The sequence below is a fragment of the Erpetoichthys calabaricus genome, chromosome 5 (assembly GCF_900747795.2).
Source record: "Erpetoichthys calabaricus chromosome 5, fErpCal1.3, whole genome shotgun sequence".
NCBI lineage: Eukaryota > Metazoa > Chordata > Cladistia > Polypteriformes > Polypteridae > Erpetoichthys > Erpetoichthys calabaricus.
In genome coordinates this window covers 15959167-15986079 of record NC_041398.2, presented here as the reverse complement: position 1 = coordinate 15986079, position 26913 = coordinate 15959167, and the positions used below count along the sequence as shown (strand labels likewise).

General features: G+C 43.6%; 1 protein-coding gene across 1 annotated transcript in view; it reads left to right on the top strand.

Annotated features, from left to right (window-relative positions):
- Positions 1–26913, top strand: part of LOC114641591 (zinc finger protein 585A-like) — a 62696-nt gene that overhangs the window by 19640 nt on the left and 16143 nt on the right. Inside the window, exon 3 of the mRNA XM_051927754.1 lies at positions 5200–6463. Within this exon, the coding sequence (XP_051783714.1) occupies positions 5200–6463 (1264 nt within the window). The remainder of the gene's footprint in view (positions 1–5199; positions 6464–26913) is intronic.

The following is a 26913-nucleotide window of genomic DNA, read 5'->3' as shown; positions in this document are numbered from 1 at the left end:
CCAAGAAAATATCCCCCAAACCATTCCACCACCACCAGCAGCAGCAGCCTGAACCTTTCATACAAGGCAGGATGAAATACATGCTTTCAACAAGAAGAACATTTATTTCTATAGCACACAGGTGTCGGACTCCAGTCCTCGAGGGTCGCAGTGGCTGCATGTTATCATTCTACCTATCTTCTTCATTAGTGAGCCATTTTTACTGCTAATTAACTTCTTTTGCATTCGTTTTAATTCACTTGACTCAGGCCCCTTAATTGTCTCTTTTTCCTTAATTAGCAGCCAAACATTAATGAGACATCAAACAAGCCACCATATGACCAGCTCACCTGTGCCCATCACACAATATCTGAAAATAAAGAAAGGTGAAGGTCTCAGTAAGGTTGATCTCTCAGGTCACCAAAACATTTTCACGGTGTTCTTAGAAGAAACAAGAAAATCGACAAATTTGGAAATGTCTGCTGTGGCAGAATGAGAGCAGCAACAAGCCATGGAATTAAATAACGGGCTTAATTAACGGCAAGAATCAGCTTCTCATTAAGAGAATGTTTGGAGTGAAATTGGTTGGAGTTTGAAATCCCAGTTTAGCTGGTTATCTTTCGACTCGTTTCACATCTCATTTCTGTTTGGCTGCCATTTTAATGAAGAAACAAATCCAATCCTTAAAAACAGGGCTGTTAAAATGGAATGTAAAAGGAGTTAATTAGCAGCGAAAACTGCTCACCGATTAGGAAAAGGGTGTGAATGAAAACCTGCAGCCACTGCGGCCCTCCAGGCCTGGAGTTCGACACCCCTGCTATTTCATACAAATGATGTCACTCAAAGTGCTTTACAAGATGAAATAAGAAAAAATATAAAAATAAAATTAGGCAATACTAATTAACAAAGAATAAAGTATGGTCCAATGGCCAGGGAGGATGGAGGAAATAAAAAAAAAAATAAAAAATCTGCAGGGGTTCCAAGGCCACAAGACCACCGAGCCCCCACTAGGCATTCTACCTGACATCAATGACCTCAATCAGTCCTTCTGGTTTTCAGGCTTCACGTGGAAGAATTAGAAGATGACGGTCATGTGGACCTCTGGCCTTCAATCCACCATCCAGATGTTGCAGCAGAAATCGAGATTTGTCACACCAGGCAACATTTTTTGTTTTTTTCCAATCTTCGCTTGTCCAATTTGGCTGAGCCCCATTTGAATTCTTAACCTCCGTTGCGTGTTCTTAGCTGACAGGAGTGGCACCTGGTGTGGTCTCCTGCTGTCATAGCCCACCTGCTTCAAGGTTCAACATGATTTTGTGTATTCAGAGCTGCTCTTCTGCACACCTCAGTTGTAATGAGTGCTTTTTTGAGTTTCTGTTGCCTTTCTGTCATCTCAGACCAGTCTGGCCATTCTCCTCTAGCATCAACAAGGCATTTTCGCCCAGAGAACTGCCCTCACTGGAAATGTTCCCCTTATTTGCGCCATTCCCTGTAAACCGTAGAGATGGTTGGGAGTGAAAAATCCCAGTAGATCGGTAGTGTCTGAAATACCCAGACCAACAACTGTGCCACATTCAAAGTCACTTCAGTCCCCTTTCTGATGCTTGGTTTGAACTTCAGCAGGTGGTCTTGATGAGGTCTACATGCTGAAATGCATCAAGGTTCTGCCATGTGATTGGCTGATTCGATATCGGGGGTTACCGAGCAGTCGAACGGGTGTAACTAATAAAGTGGCCGGTGAGTGTGTTAGCAGTGCCACCACTTCATGGACTCCAGTTCCCAGCTGTCCCAAGGGATTGGAAGTGACTGCAACAGGCGCAGGGGCTGCTGGGGACAAGGAGGGCTGGTGGGAACTTTCAAAGAGAGCCCGCTAAACAGAGAAAGGAGGGCCATTGTTTTGTTTGTTTGGTTGGTTGTCAGCACTGTTGCCGTTTTCCTGTGTGGATATTAAGTGGCTGTCGTGCATTACTGTTGTGTTGGATTTGAGTTTTGTCTCCTGCCCATCTGCATTGTCTTCATCCCATGTATCTCAACACTTAAGATTTCAGAAAATTTATATTCACCTCTACAGTTCAGAGGGTCCCCCGCAAACCCACAAAACTTCATTTTCATCCATTACATGGGAGGACTGATTCACGGACATTGTCGTAGGTGTTTTTATTTTATCACTGTAGGGGAAGAGGAGAGTTATCTGGTTATTTGTAGTTTTATATTGACTTTCTCGTATATGAAGTACTCCATCCATCCATTGTCCAACCTGCTATATCGTCACGGGGGTCTGCTGGAGCCAATCCCAGCCAACACAGGGCACAAGGCAGGAAACAAACCCCGGGCAGGGCACCAGCCCACCACAGGGCACACCCACCAAGCGCACACTCTGGACAATTGAGGACCGCCAATGCACCTAACCTGCATGTCATTGGACTGTTGGAGGAAACCCATGCAGACACGGGGAGAACATACAAACTCCACGCAGGGAGGACCCGGGAAGCGAACCACAGGTCTCCTAACCGCGAGGCAGAAGCGCTACCCACTGTGCCACTGTGTCCGTTTAATATATCAATTGTTACTCGTTCATTTGTTTGATATATTGGATTCCGCGTCTGTCTGTTAGTGAGTTCGGGTCGGGCCGAGGCTGGGTTCCTTTCTGGAATCCCCCACCAAAAATAAATAAATCACTGTCCCTTTGACGGTGTGAATCTGAGTGGCCCTGGACCACTACAAGTGTATACAAGTGCACCTAGATGTATGAAGTACATGTGACATCCCATAATATCCTCAAGCACTGTTAATGCAGTTTAGGGTCACAGATGGAGGAGGAACAGCGGTGTTAGAAGCCCCCAAGCACACATCCAGACCATCTCGGGCCCTTTCACCCTTGCTGACCCCCACACTGAGCCAGTTTCGAGTCCCCAGTCAGTCTTACAGGCATATTTTCCAAAACCTTGAAAGAAGAACTGAAGCCCCCTAAGGATGACTTGTGCAGTAGTAGGTGGAATTTGTGAACTCCATTGGGTGCAGAAATTGACCTCAATGGAGGCAGCAGAGAAAATTGAGCTGAGCTGAGCTGTGTCACAAGAATAACACGAAGACCTCCGAAAGGTTTAGGACAGCCACCCGTATATTGTGCCCTGGCTGCAAAAGGGTTGTTTTATTGATGAGTTGTATTCAGGTTTGAGTCCAGAACAGAACTGATTAGAGAGGGAGAATATGGCGGCTTTAAGGGCCGGGAAAGGAAGTGACATCAACTGGACCGGAATTGAGAATGATGTCATCAATGGCGCCGAAACCGGGAGTGATGTCCTCAGGACAGGAAGTGGCGTCATCAATAGCAGCACTACCGGAAGTGATGTCATCAATGGCGCTGATACTGGAAGTGATGTCATCAATGATTCTGGAACCAGGAGTGAGATCTTCAGGACTGGAAGGGACATCAATAGCAGCACTACGGGTAGTGATGTCATCAATGGCGCTGGTACTGGAAGTGACGTCCTCAATGATGCCAGAACCAGGAGCGATGTCTTCAGGACCAGAATTGACATCATCAATAGCAGCACTACCGGAAGTGATGTCATCAATGATGCCAGAAAAGGGGGGGGGGTGTCTTCTAGACCGGATCCGACTTCACGCAGGCAACAGCCGCCACTGCTAAAGGCACATCGGGGGAGAGAGCAACGCGAAAGTGCAAAACAAAATACTCCGTAGGCAACGTTTTGTGTATTATTGTTGAACTGGACTCTGACGTATCGCGCTGTGGTTTTGATACAGGTGATCTGGTGATCGAAAGTGATGTACCAGTATGAGCTGATCGTCGTGCTGAATGCGTTCATGTAGTGGCCGGAAGTGATGTCATCAATGATGCTGGAACCAGGAGTGACGTCTTCAGGACTGGAAGTGACCTCATCATTGGCGGCAGAACCTAGCGGGATTTTCCGTGGATGGTCTGCAGAGGATTGAGAGAGAGTCAGTGCAGCTCTCCACCCCCTGGTCTGGTGTGGTACTACTTTTATTCAGGCCCTTTAGCTGTCTCCCAAGTGTGTGTGTGTGTGTGTGTGTGTGTGTGTGCGCGTGTGCGCGTGACAGCTGCCAGATTCCAGTTTCTGTTTGACAGCTGCCCGCCCAAGCCTTTCTCTGGTTGCTCCACAAAGCATTGATCCGGGGCCAAGAGTAGCTACGCTCACCAAAGGACCTTACTAGTGAAAGAGAAGATACCGATGTACATATTTTTACTTTGAAATTAGGTGCTTAATCAAATTAACTTTATTGACTAAAGCACAGGAAAGAATGGAAACCCCCCATTCATCTCCCAAATTGCTGTCATGGTATGTCATCTGCCCACCAATCTCCTCTGTGCCAACAGAATTAAGACGGAGCTCTAGCATGGAGTTCATCACCTAGAGTGCAGGGTCCTGCTGAAGATCAAGAGGAACAAAAGAATGAAATGAGAATTAGTAAGAGCAGTGAAAATGACAGATTGAGGGAGCAATGGTGATGACTGGACATGGGTGGATGGTATCTGACATGTGCGTCTGTCACATTAATTAAGTCAAACCTAAGCTCAAGCCCCTCCATTTTTATTAACCTGGGTTCTTGAGCAGCCTGGCCGTGGCCTCCTATTACTAGCACAAAAATATGCAGCCCTTTTTGTAAAGCTCAGGTATGTTTGCAGGAGTTGGCATCGGGCACGTGCTACTATTAGTGCGGACCTGAAAGACTGGCATACAGTCTACAAAACACGGAAGTGAAAATGGATGTTTCCGGACTGTGCGCACCACATAGTAAGTAGCTCCACTTTCAATTGTATTTCTTCAAGCAGAATGAAGTATTTGGCAGCAATTGTATAATAGTAATTTTTTTTTTTTTTTCATTTTTGAGCTTCCTCGACACCCCAAAGGTAGAATATCTCACAAAATAATTTTCCCATAAAAACAGAAAATCCAGGGCCAAAAAGGATAAATTAAGACAGACATCAACCAAGAATGGACGCCACTACAGGGCATACACATCGCACTCGGTCACACCAGATGGTGATTAACACAGCAGATACATCTGTGGGGTGTGGGAGCAGACAGAAGGAGAAGATGACAATACACACACACACACACACACACAGAGTGGACACAGCTGGAATAGAACTGTGATGTAAGGAAGCCACACCAAAGTGTATGACTGATACAAATGTATAAATTAATAATAACAAAACTAATTGTATTATTTCAGCATTTCAGAAGAATTCCAGCATCTCTACTTCATTAGCTGAGTCCTCTCTTGAGTGCAGATTTCAACACAAACAAGACAAGCAGAAGATGAAGATGGCAACAAGAGGATCAGAAAATTTGACCCCTGCACCTTTCCAGTGTGGTTCCCTTCCTGCTGCCAAATGCGCACAGATGGAAGCTATTAACACTGAGCAACAACAAGTTTTTAGTACAGACCAAGAAGCATTACACACCAGCGAGGAGTGTGGGAAAACTTTTAAAAATGAATCAGACTGTAAAGATGTGTCCATTCATTCAACTAAGAAATCGTATGTCTGTCCTGAATGTGGTAAACTATTTCTGCAACGAAGCAGTCTAAACAGACATAAAAGAAATCACTCTGGAGGGAAAAAACCCTGTTGTATGGAGTGTGGCAAACGATTCTCTAGTAACAGTGCTCTTCAGCAGCACGCACGCGTTCATACTGGAGAGAAGCCGTACTGCTGTGCTGAATGTGGTAAAAGATTTTCTTATAAAAGCAATCTTCAAAGTCATTCAAAAATTCACAGTGGACTCAAACCTTATTGCTGTACTGAATGTGGTAAGGGGTTCTCAATATTAAGTGGTTTTCGTAACCACTTAAGAATTCACAGCGGAGAGAAGCCTTATTGTTGCAGTGAATGTGGAAAACGGTTCATACTGAAAAGCGGCCTACGCAGTCACATCAGAATTCACACTGGAGAGAAACCTCATTGTTGTTCGGAATGTGGCAAACGATTCCTTGATGGTAGCTCTCTTCAGAAGCACACACGAATTCACACTGGAGAAAAGCCGTATGTGTGTTCGGAATGTGGTAAAGGATTCACGGATAATAGCTCTCTTCGGAGTCACATGCAAATTCATACTGGGGAGAAGCCACACTGGTGTTCTGAATGTGGTAAACGATTCTCTAAACCTAACTCTCTTCGGCAGCACATACAAATACATACTGGAGAGAAGCCATATTTCTGTCCTGAATGTGGTAAGCGATTTTCACAAAGAAGAGGCCTTAAGTACCACTTAAGCAATCATGCTAAAGAGAAGAGAATCAAAGCTAAGCCAGCAGTGCGAAAACAGCAACGGATACTGTGCCGGGGCACGGAGGATGACAAGTCTTATCAAAAGAAACTTCCGGGATTTCTGGTCTCCCTGCCAATTACTATCACTCTGTGCAAACTGCAAGAAGAGGCAGCACAAGGGACAGTTCAGGTACTGCAGCAAGGTCTTGCTGCAAACTTACAGGAGTAGCAGTAATGGTAGTGAAGAAGAGAAGCATGACTGGTAGTGCATTAGAAACTCATTTGGACAAAATTCACTCTGATAGAATCCTCATTGATGTCCTGAATGAAAAGGATCTTACAAAAAAGGAACACTTCAATAGCACATGAGAATTCATACTCGTCAAACACGGGGTTCATAACAGCTCTATGTGTTTGTTCTTTTGGATGGATATTGTCAGGTTCCATTACGGTTTTCCACTGTTTTATTTGCCTATGTGTTTAAACAAATCTCTGTCATTATGTGTACTCATTATGTAATCAGAAAAAATTGCATTTTACCTGTGGACTTGTTGCAATGCTCTGTGTCTGCAACTAGTGAAAAACGACAGATAAAAATAAACTGACATGAACTGAAGTCCTTCTTGTTCTCCCTTATGAGGTAGTGATTGTCTGACAGCAATGACCTTTGTAGCTGAGAAATAATTCATACTGGTGAGAGACCTCACAGCTGTTCAGAATGTGGTCAGCAGGAGTCAAACAGCAGTCTTAAGAGACACATTGGACAGGTTAAAAAAAAAAAAAGAGAAATATGAAGTTGCAAACAAATTGCTAAATTTTGGAATTAAACCCCCAAAATTCAACCCGTGGTGCTGACGTCAAGAGGATTTATGAACAGAATCTCCCATGTCCACGTAGATGTCCTTCAAAGTACTGTCACCCCCTATAAATTGCAAGTGTAAAATAAATCTTAGATGGGATTTTTGTTTTTCTATTCCCCCTTTGTTTTGAATCCACGTCATTTCTTTTTTCTTTTTTTCCCTTTCCCTGTGGAATTCACCTTCCCATGGGTTGCATCCCTTCCTATCTTAAATCTTGATCTTCCATAGTGGAAGTGGCTTGATGGTCGGCAACTGCTAGCGAGGCAATGGAAGGATTTGCTGGGTTCGGGATGGTTAGGGATTATAAGGAGGAGATGGTAGACAAGCTCCCCAATCATTTTGCGGATTCCTTCTTAATTGTCATTTCAGTTAGTACGACGAAATTGCAACAATCCTAAAGGTGCATTCACATATAATGGCCATAATTAAAGGTACTTGTGTACTAAACGGACGGCTAGTACCCTTTTCTATTATTGTGACTGTGGCAGCCCCATGGGACTCAGCTGAGAGAAGGGCAATGTGGCAGACAGCCGGGGGTCTATGCCTGGCTGGGATGCCCCTTCACTGTATATTCAGGGGGAGCAGCCCTGGATGGTGCAATACCTCCCCCTGGATGCTAGATGGCTGCCCACCCTAGGTTGGAGCGGTGCCTCGGTTTCCCTCAGGGCTCCATGAGAATTGGAATTGGGTGCACCCCTGTAGGATTCCGCAGGCACCGCCAGGGTGTGCTGCAGCTGGGTCTCCTGAGCCCGTATGGGCAGCATATTCACCACACCTGGAAGTGCAGCTGGAACTCGTCAGTCAACCACCTGGAGCACGTCTGGGTGGACTATACAAGGGGCCAACAACCACCACTCAATGGCCAGAGTCGGGAGGAGGAGGACAAAGCTTGAAGGAGAAGTGGTGGTGCCAAGGAGAGAGAGAGAGTTTTGGGTGCTTTATTTGTGCTTGGGACTGTGCTGTGCCTGTGGGGATTACGGGGGAAGATGTGCCTCAGAGGTGAAGAAAAATAAGTTTATTTATTTTTGTACATGCCACCATTGTGAGTCTGTGTAGGGTCAGGCGCCTATATAGCACCTTTCTTACAGATGCAAATTGAATTTTCGTTTTTAACATTTGGTACCCAAAGCGGACATATTAACATATTAACTTTAAAGTTATTATTTGTGGTTGGATAGGTCAGTCTAATAATTTAAACTCCAAAAATGAATTCACCGGGGCGCCTCTCCCATGGAGCCCAACACTAGAATGGGTAGGAACTGCCGTCCATTTAGTACAGAAGTACAAAATTAAATTATAATGCAGTATAATACAATAGAATAACTAAATATTGCACTTATGAATTGAGTGCAATAACAGAAATTGATAAATAACATAATTTGGAAAGAAGTACTTGTAGTCCAAGAGTGACTGTTGCTATATTGGCCATGACAAGGAGTTCAATGGACTCAAATGGCCTCCACAGTCACCAGATCTCAATCCAATAGATTGCCTTTGGGATATGGTGGAAAGAGAGATTCGCATCATGGATGTGCAGCTAGCAAATCTGCAGCTAACTGTGTGGTGCTATCATGTCACTATGGAGCAGGATCCACCTTGTTGAAGCTGTGCCAGGATGAATGATTGCAAAAGGGGGCGGGTCCAACCCGGGACTAGCAAGGTGTACCTAATAAATTATTATTATTTTACACTAAGCTCTTGCCTATCTAGAAGTGCAAAAGCTGCATGTCCATTACTAAACTGTTAAACTTTGTTACATTTTTACAATCAAACTGAAGACCGTTGTTGTTATGTTAGTAAAATGAAATTGTGCAGTATTATTGTTCAGAGATCATAAAAATAGATAGATACTTTATTAATCCCCAAGGGGAAATTCACAATGCTAACATAAATAAAATCCCGGTCAAATCCATACTTGTTTTAACTAAACAAACATGTAGACAAAATAACACAGGGCACCAATCAAATGTTTTTCATCACTAGAAGTCACAATTGTAGTGAAGTGTTTGTCAAGATGACGTTTGGCTCTCGCGCACTGTGCACACTCACACACGGAGCGTCCATTTTAATTACAGGACAAAATGCAAAGGTCTAACCTCACAGAGCAGCCCCTCTTTTCGTTCCTGCTGCCTGTCCAGTTCCACACACACACGTCTGCCGCGCCGCTCCTCACGTCGCCTTTTCTTGGCTTAGGACTCCTCCCCTTTCTTTGACGTCGAAGCCAACGCTCCGCCCGCCGTTCTCTGCTTAAGTCTGATTGTGCAGAAGGACACGTGCGCTTCCTCAAGTAACGCAATGTTTGGTGTAAGGGTGCTACGCTACAAGTCAAATTACCTTAAAGCTTTGAAAAGCAGATTCATCGTTAAAAAAATGTGTTTCACATCGACCAATTTACTGATCAAGTCATTTGGAGTGGAAATCGGTCAATTTAGATGAGCAGCCAGTCATCAGAACATTGACAATTATTATTATTACTAGCTGTGTACGCCCGTGTTGTATAAAGCCCGGGCTCCTAGAAACTTTTGAAATCATCAGAAAATTTTAATTACAGGACAAAATGCAAAGGTCTGACCTTACAGAGCAGCCCCTCTCTTTGTTCCGGTTGCCTGTTCAGTTACGCAGGACGACACACACACACACGCGCGCGCGCGCGCGGCAGACCTCACATTCCCTTTTCTCGGCTTAGGACTCCTCCCCTTTCATTGACGTCAAAGCCGACGCTCCGCCCGCCGCTCCCTTCTCAAGTGTAAACTGTCGGCTCTCTGCGCACAGGACTTTGCAGAAGCACACGTGCGCTTCTTCAAGTACCGCAATGCTTGGTGTAAGGGAGTATTACGCTACAAGTCAAATTACCTTAAAGCTTAGAAAAGCAGATTCATCTTAAAAAAAAAAATGTTTTTCACATCGACCAATTTACTGATTAAGTCATTTGGAGTAGAAATCGGTCAATTTAGATGAGCAGCCAGTCATCAGAACGTTGACAATTATTATTATTATTACTACTAGCTGTGTGCTGTTAAAATTCCAGGCTCCTAGAAACTATTGAAATCGTTAGAAAAAAAAAAGAAATGAATGAATTCGTGCTCGCCCCCCTTGTCTATCGGCGGCTAAGCGAGTTTCTCTCTCGTTTGTCTTTCCTCGGCGGTTTCACTTTGGCGAGGGAGTTGCTTTCTTTCAGCTTCATGTTGTAGCCTTGTAGGTCTTTTTTCTTCTGTCTCGTTAAGTTGGGTCCGCCTTCTCGGCTCTTTTAGCTTCTCCCTACCCGATCGCACTTCCGGGCCGGCCGGCCGGACAGACAGACACACACACTTCCTCGCGTAGACTTTTATATATAAGGTTATTGCAAAGGCGATGGACAAGTGACACGAGCGAGTCACCTAAGTGTGAGCTGGTGTGACGCCACCAATAGCAGGGGCAGGTCTGCAAAGTCGCGTGTTCGTTCTGTCTTTGTGTAGCTTATAGCTAGCAGTCCTTTTAAAGATGACAAGTTACTAAAACAGCATAAAATGAGCAGGAATCAATTGGGCCGGGCACCGTGCAGCATTACATTTTTATAATAATTATTAAATGGCAATCTCTGGCTTTCACCGCAGTGCAAAATAATAATGGGTCAAAGCACAATAGCCAGCTACAGATGTTTGTTCGCTGCATTTAAATCAATAATTTGCTTTATTTCTCAAAGGTACAGCTGACTCGCACACAATCCATGATATCGACTGAGCCGACATGACACATACAACCCCAGGCAAAAATGATGGAATCGCTCGCTACTCCTGGACGATGTTCATTCAGCTGTTTTACTTTTTTGTGGGGTAAAAAAAGAACACAAATCACAGATTTGACACCAGACTATTTTTATTTACCAGCTGAACATTCTAGCATTGTAAAACATCCATCCATTTTCCAACCTGCTGAATCCGAACACAGGGTCACGGGGGTCTGCTGGAGCCAATCCCAGGGCACAAGGAAGGAACCAATCCTGGGCCAACCCACCGCAGGACACACACAAACACACCAAGCACACACTAGGGCCAATTTAGAATCGCCAATCCACCTAACCTGCATGTCTTTGGACTGTGGGAGGAAACCCATGCAGACACGGGGAGAACATGCAAACTCCACGCAGGGAGGACCCAGGAAGCGAACCCAGGTCTCCTAACTGCAAGGCAGCAGCGCTACCACTGCGCCACCATGCTGCTCATTGTAAAACATGCCTCAAACAAATTAAACCCCCTTCTAGATGCTTCAAACCGCTTCCGGCCTCAATGCAGCCGAGGTGGTGTATGTATCCCGCCAATGCCGGTTGATGCTTATTCGATACATACCAAGGATCATATTGGAAGCACTGGTCACGCCATCTAGCAGTACTAATGCGTACTAATTTCTTTTTTAAAAATATAACTGTTAATAAATTTAGGCAACAAAGGGTTAAACAAAATAGTTATAATTAATGGCATATTTTTGTCCAGTCCAAAATTGCGGAATCATTCAACAACGAGGAGCAAATGATGGAATTGGGTGGTAATTTGCACTTCTAAACACAAGTCTCAATCAGATGGTGAGAGTGCAGTTCAAAGCGAGTGCTTGAAGAGATGTTGCACCGGGCTGATGATCCCAACAAGAGAGCTGAAACAATGGAAAGGATTCTAAAACTCCTTCTGTGATGACGCATGTCGGCTCCATGCTCCTTTGGGAAGTCTCTTGAACCGACACCATCAATATACCGGATGAAGCTTGGCAGATGTAAAACTGTTCAGTACTTTTATTTAAAAAAATCAAAGTATCCAATAAGGTGCAGTGCTCAAAATGTCAATAAATAATCCATAAAATAAAGTGCACGGTGGATTTTGCTTGGCAGATGTAAAACTGTTCAGTACTTTTATTTAAAAAAATCAAAGTATCCAATAAGGTGCAGTGCTCAAAATGTCAATAAATAATCCATAAAATAAAGTGCACGGTGGAGGTTAAAATCCAATAGCAACTAAGTCTTTCTTTGGAGGTTTCGTTTTACCGATGTGCTCGCTTCGCTTGTATATTAGCAGCTAAGCAAGGGTCTCTTTCTTCAGAGGTTTCATATTGCCGGTGTGCTCACATCGCTTGTGTATTAGCGGCTAAGCAACTTTGTCTTTCTTCTGAGGTGTCGTTTTGCCAACCTGCTGCCCCACTTGTGTATTAGCGGCTAAGTGACTTTGTCTTTCTTCTGAGGTGTCATTTTGCCAACATGCTGCCCCACTTGTGCATTAGTGGCTAAGCGACTTTGTCTTTCTTCTGCAGTGTCATTTTGCCAACCTGCTGCCCCACTTGTGCATTAGCGGCTAACCGAGGGTCTCTTTCTTCAGAGGTTTCATATTGCCGGTGTGCTCACATCGCTTGTGCATTAGCGGCTAAGCAACTTTGTCTTTCTTCTGAGGTGTCGTTTTTCCCAACCTGCTGCCCCACTTGTGTATTAGCGGCTAAGTGACTTTGTCTTTCTTCTGAGGTGTCATTTTGCCAACCTGCTGCCCCACTTGTGTATTAGTGGCTAAGCAACTTTGTCTTTCTTCTGAGGTGTCGTTTTGCCAACCTGCTGCCCCACTTGTGCATTAGCGGCTAAGCGAGGGTCTCTTTCTTCAGAGGTTTCATATTGCCGGTGTGCTCACATCGCTTGTGCATTAGTGGCTAAGCGACTTTGTCTTTCTTCTGAAGTGTCATTTTGCCAACCTGCTGCCCCACTTGTGCATTAGCGGCTAAGCGAGGGTCTCTTTCTTCAGAGGTTTCATATTGCCGGTGTGCTCACATCGCTTGTGCATTAGCGGCTAAGCGACTTTGTCTTTCTTCTGAGGTGTCGTTTTTCTCAACATGCTGCCCCACTTGTGTATTAGCGGCTAAGCGACTTTGTCTTTCTTAGGACGTTTCATTTTGCTGATGTGCTGCCCCATTTGGATATTAGCGGCTAAGAGAGTTTTCTGTTTCTTTGGAAGTGGAGCCCTTACCCCGACTCCCCCTCTCCCTTCTGGGCCGAACAGACAGACACTTCCATGCATAGATGTTTATATATAAGATGTCAGTGATGACAGTGATGGTCCGGGTTGGCTCCTTACTTCCTCTTCTTATAATGAGAGCCTCTTGAACCCGTCATGACCTGGATGAGCATTACAGATGAGGACAAAACACACATGAAGCAAGGGGATGATGGAAAAGTTCAAAATTACTTTAAATAAAAAGCAAGTCCAAAACAGTGCTCCAAGTGCAGTGCATAAGCCACAAGAAATAATCCAAAAAAATGAAGGAGTCGGTGGAGATTAAAAAGTTGTAATAAGCAAATCCATTAAAAGTAGAGGATCATTGGATCCCTAATGTTCTTTTTAAATACAAAGATGATCCCAGCCCACCTCCTTCTTTTTCTTCCCAGCTCACCCATAACTCGCACAGCCGGTGGAGACTCAACAGCCATGCTCTTCATCACCTGAACCCCCCTGTCTGTTGAGGTCGGCACTCCTCCCATCATTCTTCACGCACCTGCAGTCGTACCTCAGATCCCTGGGAGGTCATTGGGCCATGCTCACCCCACTCCACACAAATGTTTATTGTTCAAAACTTACACCCATTTTGGGGTCCCTAATCGTTCTGCCTTAACCCTTCCCTCCTCCTATGCTGCCGAGCCTGCTCTTTAGACCCTACTTAACCTCCAAAACCTTTTCTCTTCTAACACATTTCTTGCTCTCGTCTACACCCGTGGAGGCTCTTTAAAGTGTTTGGATGGATGACACTGCAGTTGTGACCCGTAGGGTTTGCTACATTGAGCAGCTGTTTAAAAGCTGATCCTCCAGCTAGGACTATGGACATCTATGGGTCCACGGTTCTTGAAGTTGATCCTCCAATTAGCTGCAGAAACTCCCCCAGTCTCAGTGAGCTGGCACAGGTGGTGAACCAGCTGAGGGAGGGGAAAGCTGCAGGGATCTGTGGTATCCAGGGGTGAACTTCTCCAGGCTACTGGGAAGGGTGGTGGGGTCCAGAGGCTGGGGGGCAACACTGATCTTGACTTTGCTGATGATGCTGTGATCTTGAATGGAGGCTCTGATCGGGGGTCTCAAGAGACTGAGTGAGGAGTCTGAGGGTCTTGGTTTGTGAGAGTCCTGATAAAAACCAAGAGCCAGGCCTTTAATGACCTCTTGGGCACGGCCATCAGCAGGGTGTCTGTCTGCAGAAAGAGTGTCAACCTTGTCATTGAGAGGCTTACTGACCTCATTAGTGACATTCATGTGACTCTGGTGACTCTTCCTATGAAGTCAGTAGACGGATTGGGAGAGGATAGGGGGTTAGGAGGATAGAGGTCACTGGAAAGGGGTGTGTGGCACTCCTGGTATGTCAGCAAAAGGACGAGGGTCCAAGTCTTTAGAGTCCTGGTGCTTGCTGTTTGTGAGACATGGACGCTATCCAGTGACCTGAGATGAAGACTCGACTCCTTCATGTGTGTCTCTTCAGAGAACCCTTGGGTCCCACTGGTTTGACTTTGTGATGCTCACGGAGACCTGAATGAGGCATATGACCTGCATGGTGAAGGAGCAAGAGTTAGATACATAGATCTAAAAGTCACCATATAATAGACAGATAGATCGATCTAAAAGTCACTATATAATAGATAAATAGATAGATCTAAAAATCAATATATAACTGATAGGTAGATAGATCAAAAAGTCACTATATAATAGATAGATAGATTTAAAAGTCACTATATAATAGATAAATAGATAGATCAAAAAGTCACTATATAATAGATTTAAAAGTCAATATATAATTGATAGATAGATAGATCAAAAAGTCACTATATAATAGATAAATAGATAGATCGAAAAGTCAATATATAATAGATAAATAGAAAGATCTAAAAGTCGCTATATAATTGATAGGTAGATAGATCAAAAAATCACTATATAATAGATAGATCTAAAAGTCACTATATAATAGATAAATAGATAGATCTAAAAGTCAATATATAATTGATAGATAGGTAGATCAAAAAGTCACTATATAATAGATAAATAGATAGATCGAAAAGTCACTATATAATAGATAAATAGATAGATCAAAAAGTCACTATATAATAGATAAATAGAAAGATCTAAAAGTCGCTATATAATTGATAGGTAGATAGATCAAAAAGTCACTATATAATAGATAAATAGATAGATCGAAAAGTCAATATATAATAGATAAATAGAAAGATCTAAAAGTCGCTATATAATTGATAGGTAGATAGATCAAAAAATCACTATATAATAGATAGATCTAAAAGTCACTATATAATAGATAAATAGATAGATCGAAAAGTCACTATATAATAGATAGATAGATCTAAAAGTCAATATATAATAGATAAATAGATAGATCTAAAAGTCGCTATATAATTGAAAGATAGACAGATAAATCTGAAAGGCGCTATAGATAGATAGATAGTGTGATGGTCGGACGGGTTCCATGCCCGGCCGGGATGCCCCTGCTGCATATGTTCTGGTGGAGCAAATATGGGCAGCTCAATACCTCCCCCGGGACGCTTGGTGGCAGCCTCCCTGGCCGACGGTGATTCCCCATACTCTCGCAGGGATCCTTGGGAGATGGAGTCCTCCACAGCCTGGTTGGGAGCTGGGGTGGCCGCTAGGGGGTTCTGCCTGGATTCCACAGCACGGCTGGACAAATCTTCAGCCCCACCCGGAAGTGCAATTGGGACCAGGTGGTCAAGCACCTGGAACACTTCCCGGGTGGGCTATAAAAGGGGCCAGCCACCACCACTCAGAGGCCAGAATCGGGAGGAAGAGGAGGAGGAGGAGGAGGAGGAGGAGGAGGAGGAGGAGGAGGAGGAGGAGGAGGAGGAGGAGGAGGAGGTGGTGGTGGTGGTGGTGGTGGTGGTGGTGGAGGTGGAGGTGGAGGTGGAGGAGTGGTGGTGGTGGTGGTGGTGATGATGGTGATGGTGATGGTGGTGGTGGTGGTGGTGGTGGCGCAAAACGGGAGTGTTGTGGTGCTTTGAAAATGCTTTTTGTGATTGTGTATTACCTGTGGGGTTCATGGGGAAAACGTGCCCCACAGGTGAAGAAAATAAAAGTCTCTGTGTTTTTTTACACATGCCTCTGTGTCAGTCTGTGCCAGGTCGGGCACTATAGAGCGTTTAATTCACAATAGATAGATAGATGGATAGATAGAGATCCCCCATTCAGAAAAATGAAATGGCCATTATCTTCCACCAGCCTGTGGCCAGCAGATCTTCACTAGTTGGTGGACATCTGACAGTAAACATCCTGGAGACTGAAGAAATCATTTAAAGGACTGACCACTCAGAACAACCACCCATCCATGTTGTGCTTGAAAAATAAGTGTTTAGATTTTTCTGCTTCAGTTGGACAACTGAGACATGCATAGAAACATTAACTCGAACTTCATCTTGAACCTAACCATCCATTCAGCCATCATCAAACATACCGAATCGAACAGGACTGGGTGGCCGGAGCTCATCCCACAGAGCAAATAGAAGTTAGTCTGACCTCATTGTGATCATCATCATAATTCTGAACCATTCACACCCCCCCCCCCCCCCCCCCCCCCAAAAATAAACACCCCCCCCCCCCCCGTAAGTTTAAGATCTAAGGAGACCAGAACCAAAGCTGGCAGCATCAGGCGATACCCTGTAATCAGGACTGGGCACAATTCCAGTCGGTTGCAGGTCCCTTACTGTTTTGCGTTATTCGAAAGAAACGGGTGTTACGAATAGAGAATATCGATGCGTTTACAGTACAAGTTCTCCTTCCTCCGTCCAGTAGATGGCAGTGTTTACCCCTTTAACATCACGTTTTCCGTGGCGTTGTTCCCTGCTGACTCGTTTTGTTTCTCGTTGTCTCTTTCCGCCAGACAGCTTCGACTGAGGGACTCACGGTTGCACTTTTCAAGCTAAAAGGGGGAGAAAGAAAAAGACAAATAACACGAATAAAAGAGAAAGCGATAAAGAGCGACGAGGATAAAGCGTGTTGGTAAGCAACGCGGCGTGAGTTTACCGGGTGGGAAGCGAGAGGAAAAGAAAGTAAAGTGCAGCAGGTCGTGAGCAGGCACGACAGGGAGACAATGGCAGCGTGGAAAGGAGAGTGAGAGTGAGAGTCGCGCCGGTCTGTGGGGTTCTTCGCCGTCTCTCGACAAGTCCCGTTCACATTCCATCAGTCGCCCCAGTCTTTTTGCTCCCCCGATAGTCCTAAGCCGCTCGTTCATTCCGTCCCGGGACTGGCATTCCGCCTTTCATGTGTTGCTAAAATTACGAATAGAATAGCAAAGGAAGTCTCATTGGAACATGACAAGGGTGGTAGGGAATACCAAAGCCCCATCGTGGCAGCCTGGAGACACGGCAGGGCGGCAAGCTTAAAGCTGGCCCAAACATGCAGCTATATGAGGGAAGAAGGCTGGATGACAAAGAGAAATTGCGAGCAGCCAGACAGTGAAGGGCGTTATTTGTCCTGCATTCCGTGCCACTTTGTCATCCCTCAATTGTGTAAAACATTTTGGTGGGTGGGCGTGTGTGTCCTGCGGTGGGCTGGCACCCTGCCTGGGATTTGTTCCTGCCTTGCGCCCTGTGTTGGCTGGGCTTGGCTCCAACAGACCCCCGTGACCCTGTGTTAGGATATCGCGTGTTGGAAAATGATTGACTGACTGAGTGATTGTAATTAGTGGATATGCAGTTTTATGTCTTAGTAAACTTCAAAAACAGTCGTCAAGTGCCATAAACACTGAGAAGATCTTTAGTGAGTGTGTAAGAGAAGAGAGGAGTTCAGTTAACATGGTTGGTATTAACAGATCATGGTCAGCCAAAACCATTGGGTTATGAACTGCTAGCCATCTCTGCATTATAACAACCTCTCAATTCAGTTCACGTTTATAGTGGGCACTGAGAGCGTGGGATACAAGGCAGGGACCAACCCTATTAGGGACAGCAGTCCATCACAGGACACGCTGTGCAGTCACCGGTCAGTTTAGAGCTGGGTAATTCCAACCGCATTTAAATCACCAAAAAAGCTTTGATTCCTTTCGTATTTTTTTTTGTTTTTCTCAAAACAGTCGAAGGAATATTTCTCAGTTTTTCTAATAAAACTACTGTAAATTATGACATTAATGAAGGTTCTAGTTATGCTACACTGAAACTGAACAGAAGCTTCATCTACGCCATGAGTGACGCCTGTGCCTGCCATACTATTACATGTGAAAATGGCTGCCGTGAGAAGGGCCCATTCCACTGTGGCTGATAAATGCCAATGCTCTGCCCTGCATTCATCAGAGAGGAGTGAGGTCATTTCTTTACTAAAGCTAGCTTATCATGTCATGAACATCTCCAGCAAATGTGGCCTTTGGCTTTAGAGTCGTTGCTGAGCTCTCATTACTTCTAGGTGGCATCACCTGGTTACATATCACTAATTGGCCTTTCTCATGGCAGCCATATTGACATGAAGTAGTACGGCAGGTGTGGCTGAGTTAGTTGGTTTTATTTTCGTAAACATTCTCAAAACTGTTTTTTTAATACTGAAATGCTTCTGTTTTATATATTGTGAATTTTGTTTAATGTGAATCCAATCAATGCATCTTTTGTATAATAGTTCCTATTTGGCTGTTGTAGCGGTGGGGGCTTTAATTACTGAAACACCAATTGGACGCACCTGTGGCATACAGCAGGCTCCTGGCAAAAGCTGGATGACACTTTTGCAGGTAAGGCGTTTCTCAATACTCTCTGTCTCTCGTTTAAGCCGACAAGTTTTGAAGTAGTGTATTCTGTCTGAAACTGCAGGGAAACATCACGCCATGTGGTTATTGATGTGTCTTGAGGTTCTGTCATCGCTTTTGGTCGGCAGAAATGGATTTTAAATGGGTTTAATTTAACAGAGATCCAGCCTCATTAGCATATCGTTTGGCTTGCTACAGGAGACAGAGACCGCCTGACGCTGCGTGTGCTGACTGTGCCCACTGTGCCCGTTACTGCTTGTCTTGTAGGTATGTTGCAACGTTAATTATTGTCCTTCATTTTTATTGTTTATATGCGTTTGTTAAATTTGTATTTATTGTATTTGTGTATATATATATATATATATATATATAAAAAATTAAAAAAAAGCTGGACGACGCTTTTGCAGGAGACTGAGAGAGCCTCTGCCTGTCGCTACATGTGCTGACTGTGCCCCTTACTGCCTGTCTTGTAGAATAAAAGGCAGAATCCGGATATTGGTGTGTCTGTCTTCTTCCAAATCACCAGCAACCATTTTAAAGCCGTTACACAAGCACAAATGTAAGTAATGAAGCTAATGAAGGTTCTAGTTACACTACACTGAAACTGAACAGAAGCTTCATCTACGCCATGAGTGACGCCAGTACCTGCCATACTATCGCATGTCAAAATGGCTGCCGTGAGAAGGGCCCATTCCACTGTGGCTAATAAATGTCAAAGCTGCACCCATCATTCATCAGAAAGGCGTGAGGTCATTTCTTTACTTAAGCTATCCTATCATGTCATGAACATCTCCAGGAAATGTGGCCTTTGGTTTTTGAGTCGTTGCTGAGATCTCATTACTTAAGGTGGCATCACATGGTTTCATATCACTAATGCGCCTTTCTCATGGCAGCCATATTGACATGAAGTAGTACGGCAAGCACAGGTTAGTGAAGGTTCTAGTTATGCTACACTGAAACTGAACAGAAGCTTCATCTACGCCATTAGTGACGCCTGTGCCTACAATACTGTTTCATGGTCAAAATGTGAGAAGGGCCCATTCCACTGTGGCTATTAAACGTCAAAGCTCCGCCCCACATTCATCACATTTCACCTCCATAACATATCCCGTGTTCACTCCTTCCTCTCCTTCTCTAATGCTGACAAACTTGTCCCTGCTTTTATCACATCCTGCATCGATTATTGTCATTCCCCATTGGCAGGTGCCCCTTCTAATCTTCTATCACAGCTCCAAGATAGCTGTAAGAGTCCTTACTCGAACCAGCAGCAGCGAGCACATCACACCCATCCTGTTCCGTCTCCACTGGCTCCCTGTGTCCTACAGAATCGAATATAAAATCCTACTAATAACCTGCCAAGCCTTGAATAACCCCGCGACGCCAAACTACATCAGTGACCTTCTCCATCACTATGGGCCTGCCCGCCCAGTAAGGTCCTCTGATTCTGGCAATCTTGTTGTGCTCCTCACTAATCTACACTCTATGGGTGACAGCAGTGCCTTCAGCTGTATAGCGCCCAGACTCTGGAATGACCTACCGAAATTAATCAGGTCAGCCGACTCCATGAATTCTTTTAAAAAACAACTCAAAACTCATCTGTTCAGGAAGGCTTATAGCTCTACTTGACTTTATCACCCTTCTCTCAGTTTACTTCTCTGTCAAGATGTTCATGTAACCTGTCTGTGTGTGCGAGACCAGCAATTATATTGTCTGTTTTTTTTATCTCTGAATTCACTATCGTAATCTTCTTTATTTATTTATCTGGTTTGTACAACACGATATACTGTATACCCTGCCGTTCTTTCTTATATTCTGTAAGTGCCTTGAGCGTGGGAAAGGCGCTATATAAGTAAAATGTATTATTCAACCAGTCAGGTGTAATCAGTCAATAGCGGATGCCGTCAGTTACCCGCTGGAGATAAAAGCATTCCATGTCAAATCATCCCCTCATTTTGTTGTGGCAGAAAACCGTGTAGAGAATTTCGATTAAGGATCAATGCGCTACATTAATAGTTTTTGTGCTCTTAGCTGTGAAAAGTCGAGGCCTGAAACAACGTTAAATGGGACAGCATTTATTTAGTTAGAGAGGCCTCTTTGCCTGCCCGTCCTTCTCACTTGCTTTGTTTTCCAGTTTCTGTGAGCCGAGGTCATCATGTGCTCTCTGAGGAAGCAAGCGGGCAGATTTTGTTTTGAGAACTTACTGATAGGAGACGAAACAAACTGTGTGTAAGGCTTTGGCCTGTGTGAGTAAAGGGCCAGCGTATAAAACATATAAGCAATTAAATGGCATTTAGCAGCAGTAGGCCTCATCAATACCTTAGGCAATAAAATTAAAATAAAAATGTATTATGATATTAGTTAGTATTGAACACTGCAGGGGCTTAAGAGCTGATTATTGAAAGCTGGGGGAGTTTTTCCTGCACATGTGCCCGTGACGTAAGCAGCAGCTTGGCCTCTGTCAGACCACCGGGCATCTGTGTGCCACGACTTAAGAGCGCTGGGCTTCTATATTAGCACACATGTATATGTTTTACAGCAGCTATTACATTTATATGGCAATGTTTCTTTATACAGCTTAGTGATAATAATAAGATATAGTAGCACATACAGCTGGGCTTGAAAGTTTGTGAACCCTTTAGAATTTTCTAGATTTCTGCATAAATGTGACCTAAAACATGATCAGATTTTTCACTCAAGTCCTAAAAGTAGATAAAGAAAAACCAGTTAAACAAATGAAACAAAAATATTATACTTGGTCATTTATTTATTGAAGAAAATGATCGAATATTACATATCTGTGAGTGGCAAAAGTAGGTGAACCTTTGCTTTCAGTATCTGGTGTGACCCCCCTTTGCAGCAATAACTGCAACTAAACGTTTCCGGTGACTGTTGATTAGTCCTGCACACCGGCTTGGAGAAATTTTCACCCATTCCTCCGTACAGAACAGCTTCAACTCTGGGATGTTGGTGGGTTTCCTCACATGAACTGCTCCCTTCAGGTCCTTCCACAACATTTTGATCAGATGAAGGTCAGGACTTTGACTTGGCCATTCCCAAACATTCACTTTATTCTTCTTTCACCATTCTTTGGTAGAATGACTTGTGTGCTTAGGGTCGTTGTCTTGCTGCATGACCCACCTTCTCTTGAGATTCAGTTCATGGACAGATGTCCTGACATTTTCCTTTAGAATTCTCTGATATAATTCAGAATTCATTGTTCCATCAATGAAGGCAAGCCGTCCTGGCCCAGATGCAGCAAAACAGGCCCAAACCGTGATACTGCCACCACCATGTTTCACAGATGGGATAAGGTTCTTCTGCTGGCAGGCAGTGTTTTCCTTTCTCCAAACATAACGCTTTTCATTTAAACCAAAAAGTTCTATTTTGGTCTCATCTGTCCACAAAACATTCTTCCAATAGCCTTCTGGTGTGTCCACGTGATCTTTAGCGAACTGCAGATGAGCAGCAATGTTTTTTTTTGTAGAGCAGTGGCTTTCTCCTTGCAACCCTGCCACGAACAACAATGGTGTGCATGTTCATGAGTCCACCATCAGGAGAACACTGAACATTAGCCAATGTGACAGAGGCCTTCAGTTGCTTAGAAGTTACCCTGGGGTCCTTTGTGACCTCGCCGACTATTACATGCCTTGCTCTTGGAGTGATCTTTGTGGGTCAACCACTCCTGGGGAGGGTAGCAATGGTCTTGAATTTCCTCCATTTGTACACAATCTGTCTGACTGTGGATTGGTGGAGTCCAAACTCTTTAGAGATGGTTTTGTAACCTTTTCCAGCCTGATGAGCATCAACAACTCTCTTTGTGAGGTCCTCAGAAATCTCCTTTCTTCGTGCCATGATACACTTCCACAAACATGTGTTGTGAAGAGCAGACTTTGATAGATCAAAACACGGGGTGCCCACTCACACCTGATTGTCATCCCATTGATCGAAAACACCAGACTCGAATTTCACCTTCAAACTAACTGCTCATCCTAGAGGTTCACATACTTTTGCCACTCACCAATATGTAATATTTGATCATTTTCCTTAATAAATAAATGACCAAGTATAATATTTTTGTCTCATTTGTTTAACTGGCTTCTCTTTATCTACTTTTAGGACTTGAGTGAAAATCTGATGATGTTTTAGGTCAGATTTATGCAGAAATCTAGAAAATTCTAAAGGGTTCACAAACTTTCAAGCACAACTGTATGAGTGAGCTTAAAGAATCGGTTGTTACAGGCTTGTGTTTTTCCTTCTTTCTCTCAAGTGTGAAGCTCCATGTCACGGTTGTTCTCAGCTTGGCCCTCATCAGTGACTGGCACAGTCGCCTATTATGTTAGCTTTACAGGACGCTAGTGCAACAAGTAATCATTTATTGAATTATTAATTAGACAGTCCAGTTTTCATATATGCGTCCTTCTGATCTCAACTTAATTGTTAAGAATAGAATATTTAAGATTTGATTAACAACTCAAAGGCCATAAGAATGAAGGGAGGGGTAATCAGGTGATGCAAATACGTCCTGCCAGCTAAACTATTGTTATGTAAAGAAGACTTATGGGGATGTCTTCAGGGGCAAAAATATTGTTATGAGAAAGGTCTGGAACACCAGGTGATTGTTATGGGAAAAAGTGCTGAGTGGGGACAACATCATGAGAAACTCGAGTCTGGAAGGGGGACATTGTGTGATAAGAATTGTAATGCAGTCAAAGTAAAAAGTATGTGAACCCTTTGGAATGATCTGGTTTACCACATAAGAAGTGATCTGATCTTCATCTAAGTCGCAGGTCCTGATCTACACAATGAGCTGAAGCCAATGACACACAACACATTCTACTCTTTCATGTCTTTATTTTACAAATGCATTCAACGTACACAGTGGTAGTGGAAAAAGTAAGTGAACCTTAGGATTTAATAACTGGTTGACCCTCCTTTGGCAGGCACCTCCTGTAACTGCAGATCAGACCTGCACATTGTGCGAAGGGGGGAATTGGAGCCCATTCTTCCCTGCAGAACTGCCTGAACTCTTCCATATTCTTTGCTTGTCTTCTGTGTGTGGCTCTCTCTCTTCAAGTAACAGGATTGAGATCTGGGCTCTGACTGGGCAGAGTTTGTTCTTCTGAAGCCATTGTGCTGTGGATTTGCTTCGATATTTGGGCTCGTTGTCCTGTTGTATCATCCAGCCTCTTCTGAGCTTAAGTTGACAGACAGACACCCTCACATCATCCTGGAGAATTTGTTGATAAACTTGTGAATTCGTTTTCCCCTCAACGATGGCAAGATGTCCAGGTCCTGATGCAGCAAAGCAGGCCCAAATCCTGATGTTCCCTCCACCATACTTCACTGTAGGTATGATGTTCTGATGTTGATGTGCAGTGCCCTTTTTACGCCAAATGAAGTTCTGCTTGTTCCTCCCAAATAGTTCAATTTTGGTTTCATCGCTCCACAAAACATTTTCCCAGTACCGTTGTGGAGTGTCCAAGTGCCCTTTCAGCAATGGTCTTTTTTGATAGCAGTGGCTTCCTTCTTGGTGTCCTGCCATGGACTCCTTTCTTGTTCCATGTTTTGCGTATAGTTGACTCATGAACAGAGATGTTAGGAAGTTCTCTTGACTTCTTCAAGTCCTTTGCTGTAACTCTAGGGTTCTTCTTTACCTCAATGCTGACTTTGCGTTGTACTCTTGGGGTCATCTTGGCAGGGCGCCCACTTCTAGGCAGAGTAGCCACAATACCAAACTATCTCCATTTATAGACCACTTGCCTAACAGTAGACTGATGAAGATCTCAAATCTTTGAGAGGACTTTGTAACCCTTTCCAGTCTCATGTAGATGAACAATTCTCCATTGTAGTTCTTCAGACGGCTCTTTAGTGCGAGGCGTGATTCCCATCTGGATATGCTTCTTGTCAAAAGCTCCAACTCAAACTTTATAATCAATCAAAGTCATTCTGGGGCCACACCTCTGAAATCGTCTCATTAAATGGACTTCAGCTGTGCGAAATTCGGACTGCAGTGAGCTTTTTAAAAAGTCAATAGCTTAGGGTTCACTTACTGTTTCCAACCTTCAGTTTCACAGTTTGAATGATTTATTCAATAAGGTCAGAAATTCTCTGTATCTTTAGTTATAGGAGACTGTGTTCATGATTGTGACTGACATGAAGATACAACCATGGTTTATATGGGAATATTAATACATAATTCGCCTGCCTCCTCACTCACTCACTCACGTCCGTCCGTCCAAAGCCGAATGCACAGTCGCCTTCTGCGCAGCTGCCCGAAAAACCTTACGAGACCGACATCCACTGTTGTAAGTCGCTCTGGATAAGAACGTCTGGTAAATGTAAATGTAAATGTAATCCAACTCCAATATCGCGGCAGGCGGCAGATTTACGGCTGCAAAAATTCAAAGAGAAAGGCGACTTCGATTAAAGCTCTAGAGGCCTGAAAGGCGATTTCGACTACGGCTCCAGGCCTAATTACGCATTCATTCAATACCCCTATATCAGGTTTGTGGTGCTTATACTTATTACTATTCCATATTGTACTGGAACATTCATCATTTAATATTATACTTTAGGCCTGGAAAATTCATCAACTAACAGTACACACCTGTACAGTAATGAGTAAAGCGGACAACAATCATTACAAAACAACTTCTTCGTTACTTATCATTTGTTCTTCATACACTGCTGACAGAAACTCGTGCCCATTTCATCTTACGTTGTCGAAACGGGCTCTTTGTCTAGTTAGACATAAATAGAGATCATTCCTAGGCGTTCACATACTTTTTACTTTGACTGTATATTTAGGGCTCACTTCATGAACTGAGACCGGCTTTATGTACTCTTCAATGGTTTCCTATGCTCTGCAATAAAGTCTTCTTTCTGAAGACTCTGCTTGTTTTTTTCTGAGATTTCTCCACAACACACGCAGCACAGAGAAGGCCCGTGGAGTTTCAGGACGGCAGAATCCCGTTTTATTGCGTGAAGCATACGCGAACCCGAATCAAGTGAAATGAGCAATTATCAAAATTCAGCGAGTTTACATTTATTACAATTCTTATCACTTATGCAGACTACTCTCCTCCTTCTGGCTCTTCCCATCATTACCTAATGTCTATCACTTGACCAAAACTGCCAACATTACTTGATAACCCTGTGCAGGTGTCCTTAACTTTTATTTGTCAATCGATTCCCACCAGTAAGTCAGTGTTGGGTCGGACCCACACATTAGATATTGGGCTTAGAGGTTGGGGCCGCTGCGCCCCCTAAAACAAATACGCTGTTTCTTATAAGCTGCATTTTCCTCGACTTGTCATCACCTGTCCAGGGAGGCCGAGCCCCGGCCACTGCAAGTTTAATCTAAAGGCCTATCTTGGTTTTCTCTCCTGGCCAAAGCCTTAATGACTGCATTTCTTAAAACAATGGCCCGTTTAGCCCTCTAACATACAAAGTGTCCTTGACTGAAGTCTTTAAGCTTAGCAGCAACATATTAGTGGCTTACAGCTGCAAAGAGGAAAACGATAAAATATGCAGGCGAGGGCTTTTTATGGTTTAACCCTTACTATGCTAGCGTGCATTAGGCTATAATACTTTTTGTCATATATGCTCCTGATTCTCTTTGAATGTACGCAAATCATCCGCTTTAAGAATATTCTGTTCTGCAATCGTCACAGATTTTTAATGAATCTTGGCCTGCTGATTGAGTCCTGTGAGTAACCCATGGAACTGAAATTACACGCGTCTTGGATCAAAATGAAGGAAGATTTAAGCTAACAAAAGTGTTATGACCAAGGTTATTATAGTTAATGAAAACTGAAATCCAAACTGAAACTATTAAATTAAAAGACATTTTCGTAAATTGAAAAAAAATAATTAACAAAACCAAAATGAAAAACTAAAACTAAATGAAACTGTTAAAGTAGATGGAAAGACTAACTGAAATAACATAATAATTAACTAAAAATATTCTTGCCGTTAGTCTTTAACCCTTGTAACTTTTAACTCTTAAAACAGTTGTAACCTGGGTCAGGTTTCAAAAAAGGAATATATATATAACTGCGAGTTTTGTGTAAATAAAGTTTATTGAAGTTG